General features: G+C 40.9%; 3 protein-coding genes across 3 annotated transcripts in view; 2 read left to right on the forward strand and 1 right to left on the reverse strand.

Moving 5' to 3' along the window:
• rassf4a (Ras association domain family member 4a) overlaps positions 1-23,916 on the reverse strand; it is a 30,680-nt gene that overhangs the window by 5,359 nt on the left and 1,405 nt on the right. Inside the window, exons 2-5 of the mRNA XM_036546660.1 lie at positions 12,372-12,463; positions 12,129-12,204; positions 2,684-2,829; positions 865-956 (exon numbers count right to left, since the gene is read on the reverse strand). Of these exons, the coding sequence (XP_036402553.1) occupies positions 865-956; positions 2,684-2,829; positions 12,129-12,204; positions 12,372-12,427 (370 nt within the window). The 5' untranslated portion in view covers positions 12,428-12,463. The remainder of the gene's footprint in view (positions 1-864; positions 957-2,683; positions 2,830-12,128; positions 12,205-12,371; positions 12,464-23,916) is intronic.
• LOC118789922 lies at positions 15,107-17,440 on the forward strand. The gene is made up of 4 exons (XM_036546661.1): positions 15,107-15,347; positions 15,662-15,791; positions 15,945-16,028; positions 16,704-17,440. Exons 1-4 carry the CDS (start codon positions 15,281-15,283, stop codon positions 16,804-16,806), a joined length of 384 nt encoding a protein of 127 aa, XP_036402554.1. The 5' UTR covers positions 15,107-15,280; the 3' UTR covers positions 16,807-17,440.
• On the forward strand, positions 19,347-23,261 carry cxcl18a.1 (chemokine (C-X-C motif) ligand 18a, duplicate 1). The gene is made up of 4 exons (XM_036546662.1): positions 19,347-19,460; positions 19,555-19,687; positions 21,377-21,463; positions 23,024-23,261. The coding sequence occupies exons 1-4, from the start codon at positions 19,394-19,396 to the stop codon at positions 23,097-23,099; spliced, it is 363 nt and encodes a 120-aa protein (XP_036402555.1). The 5' UTR covers positions 19,347-19,393; the 3' UTR covers positions 23,100-23,261.

Consider the following 23,916-nt stretch of genomic DNA (forward strand, 5'->3'; position numbering starts at 1 on the left):
AAAGTGCAGCCTCCTGCCTTGGGATCAAATTTGTAACCTTCTGGTTACAAGCCCTGTTCGCCATACGTTATTGAAAATACTGCTGAAATAATGATGAGAGTGATGTCAAAATACACATATTATAATTCTGATAATTCATATATGTTTATCATCATGAACACTGCTTAGCTACATGAATACTGTCTCCACATAAATATCCATAACATCTCACTGACATACAACACATTCATCATCACGTAGGTGGGGTAACAGAAATATTCATGCTAATTGCTAGTTTTTCTCGTGGTACTATTGCCGTTAGGTGATAGGGGTCGACAGCAGTGTCTCTATCAGCCTAGACGCTGAGGAGCACAAGTCTATTTTTCTGCTGCACGAGGCAGCATGCCCTCCAAGTGCTTAATCCGCACAGGTGTAAAGAGCTTGACTGAAGGCTCAGACATGTTGGATCATACACGTGGCAGAGATACACATGCCGCCCACACCTCGGTAACGGACTCATGCTCGTGCATGGCCTCTCTGAGCAGCAGAGAATGCAAGTGCAGCTTGCATTCATCAAAGCAGCAGCAAAAGAAAACACTGGTTTGGTAACAACATCCCAGCTACTTCCACTGTAAATGGAACTTCCTTGGATCAAGCCACACGTCACTGCCACCTGGGGTTCACTCCCAATTACTTACCACCTTTCCAACACAAATTGAACCTAAATTTCATTCAAACACATCAGCGGATAACTGTGTAGCAACACATAGTATACTGATTAAAAAAAAAAAAAAAACAATTTCACAGATGTTAACAAGAGCCCCCACCCAAAAAAGAAAGAAAGGTGAAAATGTGAAATAATTACCGGCACATTTGTATACTTACACGTCTGAGTCGGTGAAGTTGTTTTTTCACAGAAATTGTTGTTTGATTCCAATGAGGACTGCTTTGAGAAACTTTTCTGGGTCTTTTCGTTTCTACAGACAAAACCAGAAGGTTAGAAGGTAAATATGCCACTTCCCATATACATTCAGTCTGATACAATTAAATTTACTGTGCAAACTCTATACATGACAAATACCCAATCCGGGATATGTACATATAAATTATACCAATCTACTGGCGCTTGTAAACTGTTCAGGCAGTCTCCTGTACACAGAATGATTACATGTTAGAAATGAGATGAGTATGGATAACAGATTGCAAATTTTTTGTCTGCTGGTAATTAATGATCTAAAGTAAACCCCTTCTTACAATGTTATTGATTTGTGTAAAAAAGTGCAAAATTACTACAAGTAATCAAAGACAGACTCTGAATTGTGTAAATAATGAATCCCTGATGTGAACTGAATGAGCCGAATGAACCCGTGATGTGAATTTATTTGTTTTAATTAATTTTGCGAAAAGATTTGAACAAGAAATAAAAAGAACAACTCCTGTAAAATATTTTTGTTGTGGTTAGCGTTCATTTTCCTGCCTCGCTTCACGATTCACGGTACAAAGTCTCCTAAGATGCTCAAACAACAAAGCGCTTATAGTAGATTAAAATTTTCCATGATCCATGAGCCATCCACACGTGAGGTCTACAGGGGAAGCGCAGTGCAGCTGCTCAGGCTTTGGTGCAGATCTCAGGTCAGTGGCTTTCCTCGTTCTGGAGGGTAACGATAAGTGTGACCATCTGCCAACTCTACATTCCAGATGCTCAAGGAATGTCAACATTAAAACCACAAACATAGGTTCCCAGAACAAGAACAAAATGGAAAACTACTTTGTTTATTTTTATTTGTTTTTTTTTTCTTATATTCAGGATGGTAATGCTCATCAGATCACAATCAAGACCAAAAAAGATGCTAGAGAAAAAACCAAAAAAAAAAAAACCATACAACCAAACAAAAAATATGCCGCATCTAAGTAGATTGTATCATTTTGCAACACACAAATGATTATGATGTGGTCAACCAGATAATCTGGGAGGTCGACAAAATAAATTCAATTCACCTTTTAGACAGTCCCCCATTACTTAATGTTTTTTCCCCTTTGTGCAACTGAAATTGAAGTTGTCAGTTGTACCTTAGCCTCGTCTCAATGCAGCAACCTCTGCAGTCGTGCTGAAGATGCACACATGCAATTCCTCGATACTGACAAATCGCAGGGTGCCTGAGAGCTGTGAGACATGGAAACCCTGTCCTACTCCTACTCCCAGTAGAACAAAACTAATTTGTTCCCCCACTGTGGGCTCCCAGTCATTACCGGCTGATGACCTGGGCTGTAAGGCGAACCAGGGCATCCCCAAAATTGTGTTACTCTTCCAAAAACCAAAAAGAACAACATCATTATGGGTTTTATTTGAAAATACCTAGATAATTACCTGTTAAGTCATGGTGCAACAACACCCAGGTACCTATGCCACCCCATGAATTCACGTTGTCAGAATACCTAGATGATTACCTATTCTTCTCCATCGGGTCATGGTGCCAGAGCATCTAGATGATTACCTATCCCACCCTATCCTCCACCACACCTCTCATCTCCACCCAACCTCATCCATACAATGTAGAAGGGAAATCGTTGTTCACAGTTCAGCAAGTGAAAAAAAAAAACACCTAAGCCCTTTAAATGGTATTAATGAGATAAACAGCTTAGGAGCAAACCAGGGAAGGGATGGGGCAGGGGCGGGGGTTGAAAGAGGGCGAGGCGGGCCCACCTGTTGACCCCTGTCTGTTCAGGCCTCCATGGGCCCGTGCACGAGTACTGAAACCGCTCGTTGTCATCGTGCATCTGCAGCCTGATTGGCCGCCTCAGCCCCCAGGAGATGTTGAGCAAACCCTCGATGATTAATTCCCCTTCTTCCTGCAGCAATAGAAAAATAATAATCATTAGGGTCCTGGTATCAGAGGGAGGAAATCCTGCTGGCGGGCAGCCATTCTGGCTCCGCTGCGGGCCTACGTGCTTGGAGGCAGCCGCTGGCCATGCTCTCACCATGGAGACGAGTGATGTGGTGGAAAAACCTCGGGCAGAGTCCACTCTAATCAACCTGTATACAAACCTGAGGTCACGTCTTGGGCTGGGAAGAATGCAGCACAGGACGAATCGTGCTCTACAAACACTGCATCGGGTCACGTACGCGGAATCTGTGCGATTCCCGACTGTGTGATTCGCTCTATGCCTTTATTTCAAAGTTCAAATTCTTCTTTACTGTCATTTCCACAAATTTCACAAAATGGCTATGACAGCTCACAAAAAGCTACAGTTTTGAGGATTGTGGGAAGAGTCCTCAGTACCAATATACAGTTGTGTTGCTAAGTATATGCTGTAGCCGCCATCTTGGAATTATGACATTCGTGCCTCCATTTATTCATACATTTACATTTCCTTCCAAGTATATCATAATTGATGACACTAATGAAAGACAAATGATGCAGATTATATTATTGGATTAAGAGTACAACAACTGTACACAGGAATAGCATGTAAAAGTGTAATGAGAATATGTAATTTACTGTGGATAAAGGCACCTGAAATGCAAATACACATTATGAAACTAAGCAGGAAAATGTCTGTCACTCTATTATTTGAATATCATCAACAAAATATCCACCATGCTTTTTTCTAGTGACAGAAGCTGTTACGCATGTTCTACAACAAATTCACTTTTAAATCTCTCATAAAAACTTCACTGTCTTATCTGACTGTAGCGAAGGGCGAGAGCAGTCACTCCACCCGGCCTCGAACCCGGGTCTACATGCGACTTTGACTGCGACGCCAAAGAGCCAGGTTCATTGGTATGGCAGTCAGAGCACATACTCAACCGTAGTGACAGCACTCCGTCACACTGCCCTCCTCTTCGGGAAGCGCACCCATGCGCTTCACGCACCATGGCGTCCCTAACGCATTCTCCTGCCGTACTGCTCCCATCCCAGGGTGCCCCCCGTTGGTATGGCAGTCAGAGCGCATACTCAACTGTACTGACGGCACTCTGACAATCGCAACATTGGTTTGAGAAGTCAGAACAGGTTATAACACACCTTAATACCACGGTTTCTGAAACATGATCAGCAAGTTTCCCCGACATTGTCATGACAATTACAATTTAACATGTTGGAAGTTTAAAAGTGAAAATCAAACCCCAGGGTAAGATGTTTAGTCGTACCCAGCACAGTAAATCAATAGTGCTTAGGGAGGCTAGGTTTATAAATGTTTTGCATGTCTTACATATTTTCCTTTTTTGTTTCCAGTTTTGTTTCCAAGCAGAACCACCCAAGTGGCCTTCTGTCTCCTCAGAGCCTCCCCCATGATATTTCAACAGAAAAAACAGCTGGGACAGCCAAGGTACATTTCTTATGAGCTCAATTCCACGTGTACTACCTTTAAGTGCACTTGGAAAAACTTTTGTCCCGTCTTACTTTCTGATAAAGCCGCCTTTCACCAGATGGCTTTTAATGCACAGTGATCTGACTGGATGAGAAAACTGCAGTGCTAGGCCAGGCTACGTGTTCAAGCTCGTGACCCTAATCCAATCAGGAACTAACTCAACAGATTGGATAAGTCGCTTCCGTTCCCAGGACAGGACTGTTAGACTGCTTCGGTCCTCTGAGATAAAAATACGACGTGCTGAGTCTCAGACAGAGAGAGCCCCCAACACAAAGGGACCAAAAATAGCCACCTGTGACTAGTCCCACCATTCTCTCCCCCAACTCGCATCTAATCCCTTTCCAAATATAAAACCCTCAAGATCTAAATAGCACCTCATAAAGGTGGTCAAGTTGCACTTTGCTTTACAGATGGATGCTGCTCAATTTCAGTCAGAGTATCACTTTGCCCTTTTTGTATAATACGCTGCAACCAAAGATTCCAATGTCGTCACTTTTTTACCATGTCGTTACCCTTTTAGCCTGAGCTAAAGCTGAGTAAAGTATAGTAGACCTAATTACCGAGATACTTTCATCTAACTCGTAATGTGGAATACATTCTAAAAATGTCAAGTAAGGACATTTTTAGATATGAATTGTAATTTAAGGACATTTTTATTGTTTAATTCATACGGTTATGAAATTTCTCCTCATGCAAATCGCCCCTCTTATAAGCTGCAGTGGCAACGCTCCACAGCCATTGAGTAATTGTTGTTTTCCCCCTTTATTTCTGTGAACACTCTGGGGGAAAATTCAGGTAACTGCACCTTTATTGCATTTTTGCCCTGTTGTCCCTTTATGCTAACTTATGTCCCTTATGCTAACAACTGAACGACCACTGAGATCATGAAGACAAACAGAGCAAAGGGGAAAAAAATGACCACATTAGGGTACAGGGACAACACCTCCCAGAACATAAAACACATTGTTTCAGAAATGTAAACAGTCGAGCAGCTGCTCTGATGAACCTCGGTCGGCTACCACACCAGCGTTTCCTGGACACCCTGAGCTGCACACACACACTTCCTGGTGAGAGGAGAGAGGTCGGCTCGGGGCTAAATTTAGAGCCGTTAGCCTTGGCTTATGGTCCCATAATGCCGCCACAGTATAAAAGCCCTCGCCTGTGCCGCAGGTCTTAATCACACAACACAACCTCGAGCAGGCAGCAGCTCCTGAAGTGCTGAGGTTAGAGATACTGCAGCGCTTAGTAGCATCAAGACAACCGTACACCGTCTCTTCGAAGCACATACAAAGCAGGTAGGTTTTTCTCTATGCCATTTCTTTTTTGGTAAAATTGTGGTGGCAGCAGTGAACTAATGCATTTTCTCATTTCTTTTGGCTATTTTTTATACATTTGTATTATTTTTGTGCTTTTGACAGCAAACTTGAATTAATGTTTTAATGACTCAAACAATATCTGGGGAGCCAATTCATGGGTACAACAACTATTTTCGGTTGGATATGTACTCTTACAACTTAAAACATGCTTAAATGTCTGTCATGCTGTTTTGCAACTAGGCCTAGGTTTCTCACAATCGACATGTTGCTGTCTCCCTATAGGATGAAGCCCAGACGACTACTCCTGTCCGTGAATCTGTTACCCACGATTAGCGAGACGCACGAGGATGTCTCCGCCCACGTGCCCCAGTCCATGGAGGACTACATCGACTCCATCAAAGAGCTGGCGCAGCCTGCGTGCTTCCCAGGCTGTGGACCTCTCAGGGTCCCACGGACTCAGAGGCCCCGCCTTCTCTCAAAGCACCCCGCAGCCTCCCCCGTGCCCCGCCGGCCCGCGAGGGCCCGCCGGCCGCGCGCTTCCATCTCCCCAGGCGACATCACGCTCAAATTCAGCAGCACCACAGACCCCCTGGACTGGTTGTTTGGGCAGACCGAGATTCCGTCACCGCGGGAAACCCTCCCAGCGGCTTTGTGCTAGCTGTAACCCTCAAGCCTCGCAGAGACTTAAGCCTGGAGTATGCCTAAGAGGGAGAGCGCTGAGTAGCTGTTTCTTCAACTGAGGGAAGGCAGCAGAACTGCAGTGGAGATACTCTGCTGAAGCTAAGCTTTCGGTTGTGACCGCTTGTTTGCGCATGGTGCTCTAGAGACTGAGGACTGTTGGAGAGATGGGACTGCACAGGGGGGTGAAGCAACTTTGTTTGTACTTGCGAAGCTGGATTCATATAATTTATTATTTATACATGGACTCCGGTCTTGTGCAAATGTTTACATTTTGTAGAATTCTGTTTTGTTTCCTTTGACGTTTTGCAAATTTTGTATTAAAACACTTAATGTTGAACTTGACTGTGTTTGAGCTTTCTGTAAAGCCAATCAATGAGGAATACTGGGTATTTGGACAAGTATGAGATTTTATAGTCTTTGCAAGACAACTGTTTAATCATCATTTTAAAAGCCACTATTAAAAAATGAGAGGATAACACATTAGTATTCACCATACAGGCACAAACCAGAATATTTAGCATGGTAGGCCAAGATTCCAAACACCAGAGCAGATGGAAGTCCACACTAATGAGAAAGAGGGCTATTTAACGCTCTCTCACACCTTGTCCTTTGATAAACTGTCATTACTTATGTGATTTACCTTTTTACCTTTAACTGGAGGGGCTAATAAACTAAATGTCACATAAGCAATGAAAAAAAATTGAGAATGTAAACCTAATGACCAAAGTGAAGGATAAACTCCAATGTAGGAAAAAGGAACAACAGCCTGGAGGTTTTTGTCCTGAACCAAAAGTCCACACTTGTGAATTCAACAACTCTGTTTATCATCTTGAAAACATACATTTATTCAAGTAGCCACAACTACACCAGAAATCCATCCACAGTTGTCCATAGAAAGGTCTGGGTGGACTGCTAACCGCTAATGCTAATGTCTAGAGACCAGCAAGACACACATCCCTTTGGGTGGATGAGACTGCTTGGATAAGGTTGTCTGTTTGGATAGATCTGCCACTGGTCTTTGTAGTCAACATCTACTGGTCTTTTAGGGCAGCGTTTCCCAACCCTGCTCCTGAAGGCACACCGTCCTGCATATCTTCTATCTATCCCTGCTCTACCTACCTGACTGAACTCATCAGTGGCACTTTTGATTAGCTGAGCACACCTGATTTAGTCAAGCAGGAAGGATACATAGAAGATATGCAGGACAGTGTGCCTCCAGGAGCAGGGTTGGGAAACACGGTTTTAGGGCATTCATTTGAGTCTTCTGACACTGGCTCTTGCAAATGATGCTCCCGTTCTTGGTCCCCCAGAGGAAATCACAAGTGGTTGCAGTCCACACAGAGAAGACAGGACACAGCTGATCCCTATGACATAGCCTCTCTGCACTTGGAAAACCACTCAGAATGATAATAATAACAAAAACTGTCTCCTCAATGACACTAAGAAAATAACCCCTTTTAGAGATGGATGGTCTTCATTAAAACTGAGCACTTTGGTGAAGTTCAGGATTTCCTGAACATTAAATGATATACAGCATCAATAATGGTAGCATTTCCCCTTAAAAGAGAAAAATTGGCTTACTGCTCATAGAGTTCATAAGGTTTTAGCACAAGAGGTCAGCGGTAAAACATTAATTACAGAAAGCAGAGGGAGGCCAGTTCATGCTGCTCTTTAAAAGTAATTGACGGGAAAACAAAGATCACAAAAATACATCCAAACGCTGTCACAGAGAGGCTAAAAGTATACTGCTGAGAACAGCAGTAACACAGCTAAAATCTATTCAGGTTTTTCCGCTCTTCCATATCAGTATTTTTGATTTCACCAAAACATCTGTACAGTTAATTAGGTAGCTAGTAGCACAGTGTAGCAAGGCACGTAACTGAAAGATTGCTGGTTAGATTCCCCTCTGGGGTACCGCTGCTGTACCCTTGGGCAAGGTAATTAATCCACAATTGTCTCAGTAAATATCAAGCTGTATAAATGGATAAAATTGTGAAGAATTGTAACCTATGTAAGTTGCTCTGGATAAGAGCATCTGCTAAATGCCAATAATGTAATGTAAATTCCAATAATGTAGATAATTACCATAGCTGGGTAATTTAGTGCCAGTTATGCCAAAAATGAAATACATTTCATGAAATAAAATTAAACAAATACACAAAATAACAATACAAACCAACACTAACATCTGAAACATTCATAGCATCTTTCATCCATTTTACATTGGGAAAATGTTAGTACTTTAGCATTTCATTATAATGTGCACATTCCCATTATTACACTCAATTTTACAGTTAAGAGAGAAATCAAAGTTTTACTGTAATAGTAGCCGTACTGCTGTCCAAACCCTGAGAAAGTATAAAGAGGAAGTGGAAGATGTCATGTGACACAGTAAAATACAATGACAGGGAATCACTATGCAACCCATGTAAACGTGTTCCACATTTGATATGGCATTGCTTGGCTGACTGAAAAAACTCCACCAATATGAAAAATCTGGGTCATGCATACACAGATCTTTAGTTCATTATCTTTTCAAAATGGGATAAGAATAGCACAGAGGATAAGATGAGACATCTAGATCATTTCAAGATCTTTGACCGCACAGCTTTGTCTCCAAGATTTTTGATAAGTGCTTCAGTTGTTGGAAAATTGGGATTGAATTGAGACAGTGAGTGAAGAAACAGTGAGACAGTGAGTGAATGTTTTGCAAATTAACATTTTACCTCTTGCTTATAATTTCCTGCTTCACTTCTGGACCTACTTCCACAACTGGTATTGCAATGAGCACCATTCAGAAAACAAACTCCTGCAAAGCATCTTAACTGACACAACCATTCAAATACATTTTAGTCATCAATTATAAGAAACAGTGGTGGAGGTCACACTAGTCCAAACACAGCTGTTTATGGTAATGCCTAACCAGTCAAATATGCAGCTGTTTTCTGGATCTTTTTCTTTTCTCCTGTTGGCCATGTAAAAGGATTAGCTAAGGCTAAATAAATATTGAGGATTCATATGGGAGGGTGGCTTGTTTGAGGAAACAGCATGATCGCTTTTGTGTACTGAGTGCCTCGTGATTGCCCTGAGGACCACCCCCACCCCCCTAATTCCACCCCCTTTTTCCCTCTGACCAGCAGCTGCACTGACATTGTTCTAACACCTAAGCAGGATTTCCTGACCTTCCACACAGCTAATGCCTTATCTCGCACAAACACCACACCTCACAGCCATCGTTTCTTCATCAGCAACACGACATATGGACAAGCTTTTGCACCCCTCTTTTTTTTTGGTTTTATTGGCAGCAACTGAGCAACCTTAGAAACACCACCTTTCCTCACTTACTGCCGGAGGTTCCTCCCAAGGAAGGTCAGTAGTGTTGTTTTACCACTAGATGGCGAAAGAGTACCAATGAAAGAGAACCACAAATGCTGTCATGGCCACTAAGCGGTACCTGCTCCTGCTCTTGCATTTTTTTTTTTTTTTTTTACTTTAAACAAGGTAGAACATGTTTTAGTTCAGGATGACTAACAGGATGCACAGGTGTACACAGGTGGTATTGTCCCAGATGACTACACACGATTATTAGAGGGTGAATCACCACATCTGACTAGCTCAGGTGAGAGATTACTCACCTGCTCTCTTATCTTCCCATTCACCTCACTTTCTCACAATCACCGCTGATATAGACTTACTATACATGCAGGTTTCACAATCCATTCATATCTAGAAAGCCTTCATGTCAATCCACAGTGAAAGCTAAGCTGACACTGAACAATAACAGTTAATAATGCCCTACAGTGCACTGTTTCCAGTTAAACTGGAAATACTTGAGCTAGAGCTACAGCATTTAGGGCAAACATATTTTGTCTTTGTCACTGAAGTAATTGCATCACATCACATGAGCTCAACACATATGCAACAACATCCTGGACGCTAACAAGGCAATGAAGCACAACATGCACACACAAGCCTGTTTATCTATGCTGAAGTTTGTACAAACGGAAAAAGAAAGCACCTTGTACTGGACATCTTTATCAAAACAGTGGTCTGGGTTAAATCTCAACAGTGCGCTTTGTCCATAACTTCCAATATTGACCTTAAGTGATTGTTACTTTAACAAACATAGGTGGCATTAAGTTTGGTGGCAACTTTGTTGAGGGAAAATGCTGTCTACCTGTAATAACTGAAAAAAGTAACTCATTCACTAAAGTTAAGGACAAACTTCTCCAGGATGAGTTGTTTCAAGGCAAGTGCCTCAGCTGTTCTAAGCAATTAACCATGTCTACATGGTTCATTTCAGAAATATGACCTCACAGCTAATCCTGATCAGCTCTCCTTATGTATGGTTACAGACCTGCTGGTTAAGTTATGTAAACATAAACCCACTCTCATAACTGACTCATATCCTGTGAAGATGAACGCTGATTTTATGATAAAAATGACAGTCATTTGACAATGATGCCCTTTCCACACCACAAATATGTAGGTCAATACAGAAAATGCAACTGAATCAACACTTTACAATATAAGAATGGTTGTGTGGCTTAGATATTTTGGTAGAGGGAGCTTTATTTAAATAATGAAGTGCTGTTCTGTTCTGTTTTGGCATGAAGGAAGCAGCATTCCTTTCTATGTTCTTTTGGTACAAAAGAGACCCAGGGAAACAACTTTAAAATCATTGAACTGTAGATAAGTTATCTGGGTTTAAGAACATGGTGGCTACAAATAGGGGTCTGCTGCTTCATAGATTAAACAAAAATAATGAAGGACGACCATAAAGGGGAAATGTAAGCAGTGGCTTTTTCTGGCATTTCTCACATAGGGCGCTTGGGTCAGAATAGTTCCGCCTGATTGGTTGTTCACACGGTGATTGCACAATCCGGGAAATCCCAGGTCTCCTGATGTAACTCCGTCCAAACAGCCTGCAACTCAGCACTCCCTCACACATCGTAAAGCTCTTCATAAACAAGGGAAACTTTAATCACTACTATATCAGTGCTAAATGTAGCGCTTAGAAGTCATATATATTTCCTATTATTGAAGAAAAATCCCCAAACCAGCACCTCAAGGGACAAAATAAAAATAATGCAGTGACATCAGATCTTAAGAGAATGTGTAAGAGCCATTGACAAAAAGTTGAAAACTTATTCATTCCCACTAAATGATACAATCCATAACAAAATAACAAAATTTTGAAATTAAGTCACATATGCATCTTAAATATGGAATGGATGAAAAACTAAAAGCCAACAATAAGAAAAATGTGTACCACATTTCACTCTGGATAACAGGCTTGAAAAATATCTGAGTAGAAACATCAACAGCAGTCCCATCAGCTGATTAGGAGCAAGAACTTACCACAGCTTATCAAAGAAAGTGAAGGCTGTAAATATAATGATCCAATACGTCTGGTCACAGATAGTTCATTTACAGATGTTTGAGGTGAACACCTTCATGTTGGCACATTAATCTGACACTTTACCACCCACTTAAAATGCACTGGATCAGAAAACCCACACAGCTGGCAGGTTATACCAAAGAAACTGACAATTCGTTGGACTGTGACCTTGCGTGTCCTTCGAGTTGGGAAATACCTTTTGATAAGCACTGCTGTTGCACTGCAACTGCTGATTGTTGACGGATCAGTTAGCTGTCAAATGTGCATACACAACAACTGAACAAGTACAAAATCTAACAAGTGAAACTCTGATGACGAGAATTTTAGCCATCGCTCTCCTTACACACCTGAAGTGTCAGTGTTCTCTGCTTGAAACGTACCTCTCGGCTGCGCAGCTGAAAACTCTTCCCCTCGTGGTAGCAGTTGTACGTTTTCAGTAGAGATAACAGATCCGATCTACAAGGAACCAAGTTGAATTAGTAGGTTTTTTTTCTCATTTATGGATACCGAGTATGGCTATACTCGCTCATGTTCAAGAAGCAATGGCCAAACGTGCATACTGTGTTCAGGGCGAACACATTTACATTTACACTTACATTTATTACACATCATGCAGGGCTCACCTTGCTATGACTCGATCTTCGCTGATCTTTATGAACGATGTCTGACAGCCATCCATCTTGTCTGCTTTCTAATGTGTGGCACTTTCAGACAACTTCAAAAGAGGAAGAGAGGGTTGAAGGAAGATACTTCATTGACTTCCTATGTAAATCTGTACATTACATTCATAAATGTGAACCTTCAGAGTGTTCACATAGCAGTTCCAAGAAAGTATATGAATACAATGGGCAGTGTATGCATGCATTGACGGATGCACACAAAGGCACACACAAAGGCACACACAAACACACACACAAACACACACACACACACACACACACACACACACACACACACACACACACACACACAGAGATATACTGTATATTTCATGCAACATGTCTTAATATACAGCTTGTAAAAGATAGAAGTCACATGACTTTCATGAAACATTGGCCTATTGGCACAAAAGCATGTGGCAACATGCCCCCCACAGCCTGGATGAAAGATAGGAGAAAGGAAAGTGAATGTATCTCATGACTATATGAGTCACCGGTGTCTGTATAACCTGAGGGAAAAAAGGCCATTGATTGTTCAACTGTAAATTTAGCTGACAGCTGGCTTAGACTTCAGGAAAGAACTCTCTCCTTTCAATGTTAGACAGTTTCATAGTTTTTCTTTTCGAATGATTGCCAAATGAAAGTAAATCTTAACATGTGATCCTGTTTGAAATAGGGAATTTTGGACACTGCTGCAGTCTGAAAGGTTATCCTGGGTGACAGTGTATTTGAGAAATTATCTTCTTCTAATGATTTTTAACATATTCCAGGGGACAATGTTTCTGTTTGTTTTATGTAACAGTGGAGCTAACAGCAACTGATCACAGTACATAGCACAGGTTAACAATGATATCCCACACACAATGTTATCATGACTGAGCACCCTTCAACTCCCAAAGGCTACAGTTTTGACAAATGAAGAATCAAAGCCCCATGTAAGGGTTAAATGAATGCCATTGTTTTGCCAATGCACCCCATTGCTCTTATACTTTGGAATATTCACCATACAATGTAAAAGCTTCACACTTTCCCCACGTGAGTAGTAGTTGTGTGACCTCGTTCTGGTCAGTTTTTTGTGCTTTTCCACTTTTCCAAAATATAAATAAAATAAAAAAATAAAGAGGATTTTTGTAATTGCCACTTGTATGTTTGGCTCTTCTCACCATGAGAACCTCTGCACTTGAATGATCAACCTGTAGTAGTGTGAACAAAGATGCAATGCAGACAAATGCGATCCTCACAGACTCGCAATCCACACGCACCCAGCCAGCGGCTAGTTTTGGCACTACAAGTCACATATCACGCTACAGCAGAGTGGGCACTCATTGGAGGACAGGCGCTGCTCCACTCAGGTCGTCCAAGTAACTGGCAGGCAGCTGGAGAATCACAAGGCGGCAAGCAGTGTTACAAGGAAGCCCTGGCCAACCTGCCCACCGCCATGCCCTGAACACATGCTGCCCCTGTGGGCTCTTAGTCACTGCTGCAGTCAGCATGGCTGGTTTCAAACCTGGCCAGCAGGGTTCAGGCGCCTTGCCACCTGAGTCATTAAGTTTTGTTCCGGGCGGTTTTAGTCGATGTGTATTTTATTATTTGATCCAATGAGATGCATGTCAGGCAGACAAGACATGCGAGGTGCTAAAGGTTTCAAGAAGCAGAGGGATTAAACTTTAGAATTATTTACATTCAAACTTGCTCATTTAAGCATTCGGATCGATTACTTCTACACTGCTTTCAAGGTGCTAAAAGACCAACTGAATTTTCATCAAACTGTCAAAAAAACAAAAAGAAAACAACTCAGAATTGGTACGACAAATCAGACAATGAATTCTATTTTTCCTTTTCATCCAACACCCAATTAACAGTACTAATTATGACATGCTTTCTGAGTATGTGGTGACGGCTAGCAATGAAAATGACAAATTTCAAATTGAAAGACTATGGCACTCCATTTCACTGACATCAAGTAACATCCATGCAATCATTAGGGTCAGCGAGGAACCATCATGCCAAAATACAAATTTATATTTGAACATTAAGAGTTTTTATGAAACAGTAAAAGATGCCCATTTGAAAGCAAAAGATAATTCACACTCTTCTCCGGTATCTCACAATATGAAACAAAAGTAAATGACAAATAGGAAAAACACCCCACAGACAAAATACCTTCCATTAAAGATAAATTTAACAATTACACTGTATAGCAGTTTAAAACAAATTGCATGCAGTCACCAAAAATACATTTCAAATAATATATTAAGAAAAATAAAGTATGAGTAATAGTAAGGGTAATAAAAGGGATGTATCTACTGTGCTTAATCATTAATCATGCCAAAGTGTTCCTCCTGCCAGCCGGTGCAACATCGCTGCTGCAACTGCCACCTTTTGTTTTTAATACCCATGTTGCCACTCTACCAGACATTGTTAGAGAAACGTATCTGACCAGTTTGATTAAAGAATTCATAACCCGATAAAATACACGGACACAGTGACCTAATTAAGTGCGACATGTTTGCCATGACTTTTACAAAAGACATTAGAGGTTTGCAAAGCCAAGGGAGGTATGATTAAACAACAAACCGAAGAGAGGCAGATTAACAATTAACCGTGCCTTCCAGCTGCAAAGTTATAACCGGCTTGTTTTCGAGATTTTTATTTAGTTTAACAACTCCGACTTTGGGCTTTCCTTCGCTGAGTAAGTCTCTCTGCTCAGTGGGGAAATTCCGCATGGATTCTGTTTAGTGGGAGAACGACGACAACGTGTGGGAGGCTGGAGGAAGCGGCGTGGCTTCAGAGCAGGGAAATACCAGCAGCGCGCCGCATGCTGCCTATAAAAGTAGATAGAGCGCGTTTCTTTTCCTTGCCACAGATTCACAATGAAGTCCGCACTTCATGCCTCCTGCCTCTTACTGGCCTTCGCTGTCAGCACCCTGCTCTACAAAGGTAAGACCTAAGTTATATGCGCCATGCTATTATATAAAGGGCGATAATTTTATGAGGGTCGTGTGGTTCACGTTTACTTTGACAGGTTGCCCGGTAAGACCTTCCACAAAGTCCCGCATAAAGGCTGCTTTTTTACACTTCCCCTTATAATATTAATCTCTTTTTGAAGATGATGTCTCTGAACTGCAGTATTTAAGAAACTATTTACAGACTAAGGCGCAAGGCATTGCTTAAGAAACGGAAATCTGTTGAATAGAGCATGCAAATGGAGCAGTCTTTGCAAGGTGAAAACGTTTCCTTTCCTGTCGTCACAGCTCACGATGGAGACAGCATCCATGTTCCAACAAGATGCTGGTGTCCAGAGACGACCAAAAAAGTCAGAGGCCCCTTTGCAGATTTTATGGTCATCAAAAAAGGAACACATTGCAGTAAAGATGAAATCATGTAAGTATTACCATTTTGCTTTGCCTGTTTCATTTCAACAGCACTGTTAAAATCAGTCTAGTCACAAGTTCACAAATCCCTTAGTTGTAATCTGAGAAAATCCCACATGGGTAACTGTATAATGTGGTACTTAGTTGTTTGTGGTCATTTCAGACTCACACTGAAAAAGGACGGCGGTACTGCTTGTCTGAGCCCAGAGGGCAGACAAGGCAAAACTCTGCTCAGGTGCTACGACAGGTAAGGGACTAGCCGGTGCAACACTGACACTAAAGATGAACACGACACCAAAACTCTGTGTTGTTAATATGAAGTTAATCACAAACATTCCATTAAGTAAACAGGTCTGAATGTGCAAAAATGTGGTTCTGATTAATTCCAATTCTACCATTCGGCTTGAAAGAGCCAAGTGCATTTTCAGTTATCGTTAGTTAATCAACCTGTGTCCCCTGTAAACAAGGAAAATTGTATAAGTCTTCCAGATTCCAAAATGGCATCTTCAGACCTTCTTATTAATATAAATATTGAAATATTACCACTGTTAGGCACCTTTTTGGATACCATCTTTTCAGTCTATATGAATTGTTTCTTGCAAGGAAGCCAGCTGTCACCCACACTATACATATTTAGAGGAACTACCTAAATGTATCATTGGTGTGGTTCTGGCAAAAATTTTAAATTATGCAAGTATTTCATGGTGGTTTGTGTAATTTGCTTGTACCTTGTCTAGCCAACTATTGAAACTTGGTCATGCTGTGCTTATAATATTGTTGACTCCTTATGTGGCTTTTTGTTTGTGTTATACACTGCCTTACTTGGTAAGTCGCTTTGGATAAAAGCGTCTGCCAAATGAATACATGTAAATGTAAGTATACTTGTAATTTCATGATATTAATGTGTCTTCCTTCTTTCAAGGATAAACAAAAGAGAAGGAAGTAAAAAGAGCTGCCTGCAAAGGAGGCGAAAGAGGACACAGCAGAAAAAGTCATCTGGACAGACCCCAAAAGCAACTTCCTGAACCCCCAACATGTCAGTCATGTGACTGATGGCAGAGAGAGGAATTCTGGGAGTGACATCTGACTGCATCGGCATGGTCACTCCACTGAACAGTGTCCTTACTTGAATGTTTAGCTGCTGAGGCTTCCAAGGCTCTGTACTCTACTGTGAATCCAAGAGTGAACGCAGTTGCGCAGCGTGGTGTACTGTATTTCTCTGGGACCTGGTCCTGTAACCAGGGGGTCGCGGCAGGATCGATTCCAAAACAGGGCATTGCTGCAGGCAAAAAAATACCTGCTACTTCAGTACTGCTTCTGCAAAAGTACCAAAAGAATGTAACCTAAATTGCTCTAGTACATATCCAGCACTAAACGGGTACAATGCAAGATACTTTATGTAGGGGTTTGCTAAGGTGACGAACAATGTAACATTCATAAGCATGAAGAGCAAACATTAGAATTTTTAGAATTAGAATTAGGGTTGTCTTTTTCCACTAATAATAGGCCAGTTTTATAACAAGAGACAGAAGGGAGAAGTGATACTGTACAATGGATGTAAACACTAATTAACAACAAAGGAATGACTTTTGTACTGTTTTACATTCTGAATTATTTTGCTATTCAATGATTTCACATTATTATTATTTAAAATAAATATCTGAACACAAATTTTGTGCATGTCTTGGTCCCAGTTCATATATTTACATTTACATTTATTCATTTAGCAGACACTTTTATCCAAAGCGACGTACAAAAGTGCATATAGTGGGCAAACAGGCACAGGCACAAGGGCAAGATGCATGGGCATAGGTTTACATTGGTCGGTAGGGACATGTCCCTACCAATATTTTGGGAGGACAGAATTGTCCCTACCAATATTTGAGTGAACTCGTTCGCGTTATCTTTGGAGTGAAGTCATATTAGATAATTCCAATACACCTTTGGTTGTTGTGTCCCTACCAATGTTGCGACCAAACCTACGCCCTTGGCAAGATGTGTACAGGTCATACAAAGCAGATAGTGCTGAAGCTGAGCACAAGGTCAGTGTACTGAGACAGGACTAATCTGATCTAAGGGTACATATATCAAATACAATCATTGGGACAATAAAGTACCGCTATACTACCTAGGCAAAAAACATGCTACAAATACAAGGTAAGAGATAGAGCTACAAGTACAAGCCAAGAATCTAGTTCTACAAGGTCAAAATGGCAAGGGTGTCAGTCCAGGTAGAGTCTAAAGAGGTGTGTCTTCAGCCCATGTCTGAAGGGTTGGATTGAAGGGGTTGTTCTCAGGGGTGGGGGAGTTCATTCCACCATTGGGGCAATGATGGAAAATATATTATATAAATTATATAATATAAATATAAATTATATAATATAATAATTATATATTAAATATATATAATTAATTTAATTTAACTAAATTCGTCAGATCTGCACAACTGACATGATTCTTCTCCTCTTGGTGTCATTTTAGATTACACCTATGGTTGCTCTAGAAAGAAACCAAATCCAGAGGAAGTGTTTAGTTAGCTACAAGGATTTTGAAAACCATCCTGTTAAGGCCACTGACTTAGTGTAATTGGTAAGTCCAATTAAAATGTCCAAGAGTTACAGTTTCAAATATTTCAAGACAATTCAGGTAACTTAAGATTAATTTCTATCCCTTAGCTTGCATGGATTAAACACTGTAAGGCAAACTACAATGGGGCTAGTTCCATATCAGGTTCCAAACAGTCAATCCAACAATAATAATAATAATAAAAAAAATTCTGCCACAAGAATGAATAGCTTTGCTTGAACATCTAGAGGCTCAGTGTAACCACAACCCACATCCCTTTCATTTAAGGTTTGCATTCTATGGACCATACTGTGAGAAATTTGATTATATATATTTTTTTTTTTTGAAAATGCAAAATCACATTATTTTTGGTTTACATTGCTCTGATAATTCCAGCATCCTTTACTTGTCAATACACACAGTATCACTTTTTAAAGACATTACCACCAAGTCATAATGTGTGTACACAAGAGTTTAAAATATCACTATCAATTTGATGTGACAGCACAGCAGGCTTTAAGATTTAGTTTTAATAGTGCGGTAAGAGTATAACTTATTGCACAGTAGGTATAAAGATGTACTCCATCTCAAATGTGTATGTGTGTGTGTGTGTGTGTGTGTGTGTGTGTGTGAAAGAGAGAGAGAGAGAGAAGTGGGGAGTGTGGGGTGGGGGGTCATAGTGACTATGAAAAATACCGTTGAAATCCTGGAGATAGCCATAGCACTGTAACACACAGCCACTTCTGCAGGTAAGCCATTATTAAGACATTATCTACAAAGCAACGAAAACAATTTTAACCAGGAACAACCTAGTGGAAACAGTTCTGCAAGTCGATGATTAACTCCCTTTTCTATCAAGTTATCGTTAAGCAACTGGCAAGTGGATTGTCTAATCATAAAGTAAGGGATACAACCACTGCCCGTGATTTATCGTAAACCATGTGATGACAGTTCTGGATATGGGCATTCAGGAAGTAAAGGAGTATCAGTGAGAGCTTATTGCCTAAACAGCCCGACACTCCGCCACGGCAGCCTGCAGAATCTGACATGTTTTACTATAAGCCCATCGTGTTTTTGAGCGTGTTCCTTTTCGTCTGCCACGAGTTAGGCAGAGGTAAGGCAATTGCAAAGGTTAGGATTACGACTCCCTCCGTCTGAAGTTGCGGTAAAAGCCGTAACTTTGGTATTGTATTACTTTTTATTTCCAGATCACAGGACAGCGGCCGCATCTCTGCGCGGGAGATGTGAATGCGTGAGCAAGGTCGACCAAGTACCATGGAAACGCATCAAAAAGTTCACAGTGACAGAAGGAGACCCACTTTGCGGAGAGACGTCGATAATGTGAGTAGCACGGGGTACAACTAGAAATAGTGGGATTCGGGCATCCTAGGCCATGCATGCATGGGAGAACTACAGTTGACGAAATATTGGAATTACAGGCAGTACAACCACAAAACAGCGATTGCTAGACACTTAAAAATGACAATGTAGGCTAACTGATTCAGTGTTTTCAGGTAACATCAATTAAGCCATGTTATGTTGTTGTAAATAGCTGTATTTATTTATTTTTAAAATCAGATGTAGGCTATTCTTCATTTAAATTTAAATGCCACTGTTGTTTGTTGGTGTACACGCCATATTTCGTATTGCATCTAGTGTAAATAAGACGACAGCCTTACTGCAAATAAATGGTAATTTGGTGGTCAATGATTTGCAGTGGATAATGAACTGACAGACAGTTATTTGGTCCTTTTTCCACTGCGGGCGTGTTAGGACATGCAATGACTCTCGTTCGTGGGAACGAGTCAAAGTGATCAGAACACCCACTGTAGACATGCACCTTCTTGTCAAGACAATCTGGAAAGCCACCCCACATTTTGTCAAAACACAGATCCTCGTGGTTTACAAGAAATTGCTCAATGATGTTTCAGACCAGGACTACTCAGTAGCGGTCGTGGAAAGCTGCGATCCTGCGGGACTTCCGACGTCTATCACACAGGCACCTGAGAATGGGCACTAAGGTGGTTCGAGCTCGGATATCCGTTAAACTGGATCTCTGAAATGCCCGTCTGTAATGTAAACCGATAGACACTGCAGCCCTCGAAAACGGAAGGTCAAAATCCGGGTTCTAGAACCGTTCAAGATAGTTATCGTTTTATACTTTATAGCAATCGACTATTCCGCCATCTCTGTGGCTATTCTGCACGATTGCAAAAGTTGTTAATAACAGGTTTAAATCCATACCGTCTTGCGAGCCTTAATATTATACGATTCACATAGTTGAACATATTATAAATCGAGGTCCACGTGACATTAATAACTTGACAGCATGATATTGACTTTCTGCGGTTTCTTTTTTTCCATTTTAGAAACTACTTTCTGGAATGGACTTAGTTCAGAGGCCTCAACAGTAACAAACCAAAATACTGCAAATCTTTCCTTGTTTAACATCTACTCTCGTTGTCTCCTGAGGAATTTCTTCATTTCCACATAACCACAGGCAGCTGCACCAAACAACAGCTGAACCTGGATCAGGAAGAATTGCTCAATGTGAAACAATGAGTTCGGTGTCCACGGCAGGGATGTCTCTGTCGAACACGATATGCTGCTACACATACCAAGCGTTTAAATATTTGGGAGGGTGTCCAAACCGATCCCTGGCGGTCACGGTCACAATTGAAATACTCTTGACTGCCGCAGTCATAGTGTGCATGTATATATAAGTATGCACATCCATGTGTGTGTGCATGTATGTATACACGCCATCCCAATACAATCTATATATACGCACGGCTGTCTGTCGATAACCCGGGTATTATTCTCAACCTGTACATACAAAGTTTATTTTCAAACTTTGTGTAAGCGTTTAGAAAAGACAAAACACAGTATTCCTCACCAGCCCAACGTATATTGACTTTTCAGTACACTGAATTCAGTTGCACGCACAACTCGCAACATGATCTGCATTGTACTGCAAAGCAGCGAGAATCATAACCTGCGTGAAATGACTCTGTGCGCCTTCCTCCCCAGACTCCAGATGAAACGCAAGAATGATCCCCCAGTTTGCCTGAATCCCGAGTCAAAACAAGGACAGAGACTGCAGAAGTGCTGGAAGAAGTGAGTAATTAGTTACACTGATAAAAGTTCACAACAGCTACATAACCTAATGCAAGTCATTGATGCCCCTACACAGACATTAATATGCAGCCTATACAAGAAACTTAATACGCTACGAATGTTATGGGGTTCTTAAAATGTACTGATCTCATTCATAAACACCTAATGCCTGAGTAAATATATAGGAAACCGTCATACAGACTGACATGTTGCGAAACACTCGTATCATTAATATCATGTGCAGGAATTAATACTGTCGCAGCTACAACATGAAAACATAAATGCATTATGAAGGTCATATAAAACATACAACAGTGATGTACTGGCCTTCTAATGGTATAATATATAACATATCAGACCTGATATGGAACGGAACACCTTTGAGCAACATTAAAATGATGCACAGTATCTGCAGATCATTGACATCAATATTCGGACATGTAATTATCGCTGTAGGTCTAGGACTAGTTTGGAATGGCAAACGCTGACATCTAGTGGCCAAATATTGATTTCCAACTTTTTTTGTATTGGCCCTGTATGTCTGTATGCATCTCCAGAAAGCAAACTGCCCGTTTCATTTAGAATTTTCACTCAAGGTGGACTGTGTCCATGGCTAGGTCCAACTTAAAACTGGTTTATCTGTTTCTCAAAACCAATCAGTATCTAGCGATAGAAGATATTTGTATAGATACGCTGTGCTCTTACCAACTAATTCTGATTAGAATCAAAATTGTATACTAAATGAATAGGGTTAGGACTGGAGATGGGCTATCTGATCTTACATTTGCTGTCAAGGGCAGAGAGAACTTGTAGCACACGTGAGGCACTGACGCTTTGTTAGTGTCCAAAACTGACCACCAGAGGGAGCCTTAGGGACAGTGGACCATCATCTTTGATTGCACTAAGTTTAATCTGAATTGATCTTGTTTTGAATCACCTCTAAAATACCATGTGGTAGAAATTACGTCTGAATTCCTCTCATTGTGGAGGCTGTAATTCAGCAGGTTATTCATCTCTGTCAAAACCACAAACACTGAAAACTAAGATGATTCAATCAAGACAATGGTTAGTTTGATCAGATTGTTATTGATGGGCCTCGAAGTCCAGCATTAGCACTGGAATATATAATATATCCTCTGTTGTTATTAGCAGAAATAGCATATACTGAGCAGTGTTTTTGCAGAGTGAAAAGGGGTGCATTTAGTAGTTTTCATCACTTATTTCTCAAATAGATTTTGCTCTCAGCTGAGAACTACTGTCTCATTGTGGAACTGTACACATCCTGTCCCCGTATGGTCGCTATACTTACTGTATGCACTTTTGTACGTCGCTTTGGATAAAAGCGTCTGCTAAATAAATAAATGTAAATGTAAATTTCAGATGCAGATTGCATCTCATCAACGTGGTACTCTTGACCCAAGGGACTTGACTTAGGGGCTGAGCACTAAGATGGCCCCTGTGAGGCCAAATCTATTACACTACCTTAATGCCAACAGCCTGTGTACCAGAGTGTACACCGACAACCTCTAACCTTTAACCTTTGACCATCTCACTTTACAGAATTAAGAAGGACCCTGCAAGGAAGGATGTGTGCTTAAAGCCTGGGAGGAAAACGAAGAAAGCCAAGACCCATTAATATGACCCTGTAAGCAGCAAATGGGGCACCGCAACACGCTTGTAGCACGCCATTAATCACTGCTGTTACTGCTGCCTTTTCACTAGCACGTGTGTTCTTTATATTACATGCACTTGTTATTTTTCTACCTGAATTTTATATTAAAAGAAAAACAAAAACTAACACGTTTCAGCTTATTGACTGGTTCTCCGTTTATGTCATAAATACAGTCGGTTGTTCAGTCTGTTATTTGTTTTAACCTGATTGGACAAGGGCATTTTCCACCCTTTGAAATATCATCCCTTGCTCCAGTCCATATAGTTATGCTCACCCAATCGGTTCACTTATGGGCCTTTAACACCTACAAAGCACTTCCATTTATAATGGTAAAGGAAACTATACATTCACACACGTGCATACACGTGGGCACACGCACGCACATGCACGCGCACACACACACACACACACACACACACACACACACACACACACACACACCCCCAATTACCAGGACAATGGAGGTAGCTCGATTGTGCTCACACAGCAAAAGCTCTTAGTATTCTATCAGGTTGGAAACAAAAGAATTAATAAAGGATTAATCAGACACACCACATTTACGCCATCACTGATATTAAAAATACCTCAGCAAAACCCATGTCAGAGAAGACAGGGCATAGCATTAGGATTCATATGCTTTTCCACACATTGCCAGAAGTAACATATTCAAATCTATAACATCAGCACAGGCACCTGAATATTATTTTTTCAGTGATGAGCACATCATACATTCAAGTAACATAAATAAAACATCAATTTAAGTGTTTTTTTCTTTTTTCAA

This window comes from Megalops cyprinoides, chromosome 15, assembly GCF_013368585.1.
Source record: "Megalops cyprinoides isolate fMegCyp1 chromosome 15, fMegCyp1.pri, whole genome shotgun sequence".
NCBI lineage: Eukaryota > Metazoa > Chordata > Actinopteri > Elopiformes > Megalopidae > Megalops > Megalops cyprinoides.

What these genes read in the sequence shown, in the direction of transcription:
- LOC118789922 (XM_036546661.1), top strand. Translation starts at nt 15,281, where the DNA reads ATGAAGTCCGCACTTCATGCCTCCTGCCTCTTACTGGCCTTCGCTGTC. An exon ending in CAGCACCCTGCTCTACAAAG is followed by an intron (nt 15,348 to 15,661) that starts GTAAGACCTAAG and finishes CTGTCGTCACAG; the next exon opens with CTCACGATGGAGACAGCATC. An exon ending in TGCAGTAAAGATGAAATCAT is followed by an intron (nt 15,792 to 15,944) that starts GTAAGTATTACC and finishes TGGTCATTTCAG; the next exon opens with ACTCACACTGAAAAAGGACG.
- cxcl18a.1 (XM_036546662.1), top strand. Translation starts at nt 19,394, where the DNA reads ATGTTTTACTATAAGCCCATCGTGTTTTTGAGCGTGTTCCTTTTCGTC. An exon ending in CTGCCACGAGTTAGGCAGAG is followed by an intron (nt 19,461 to 19,554) that starts GTAAGGCAATTG and finishes TTTTATTTCCAG; the next exon opens with ATCACAGGACAGCGGCCGCA. An exon ending in CTGCAGAAGTGCTGGAAGAA is followed by an intron (nt 21,464 to 23,023) that starts GTGAGTAATTAG and finishes CTCACTTTACAG; the next exon opens with AATTAAGAAGGACCCTGCAA.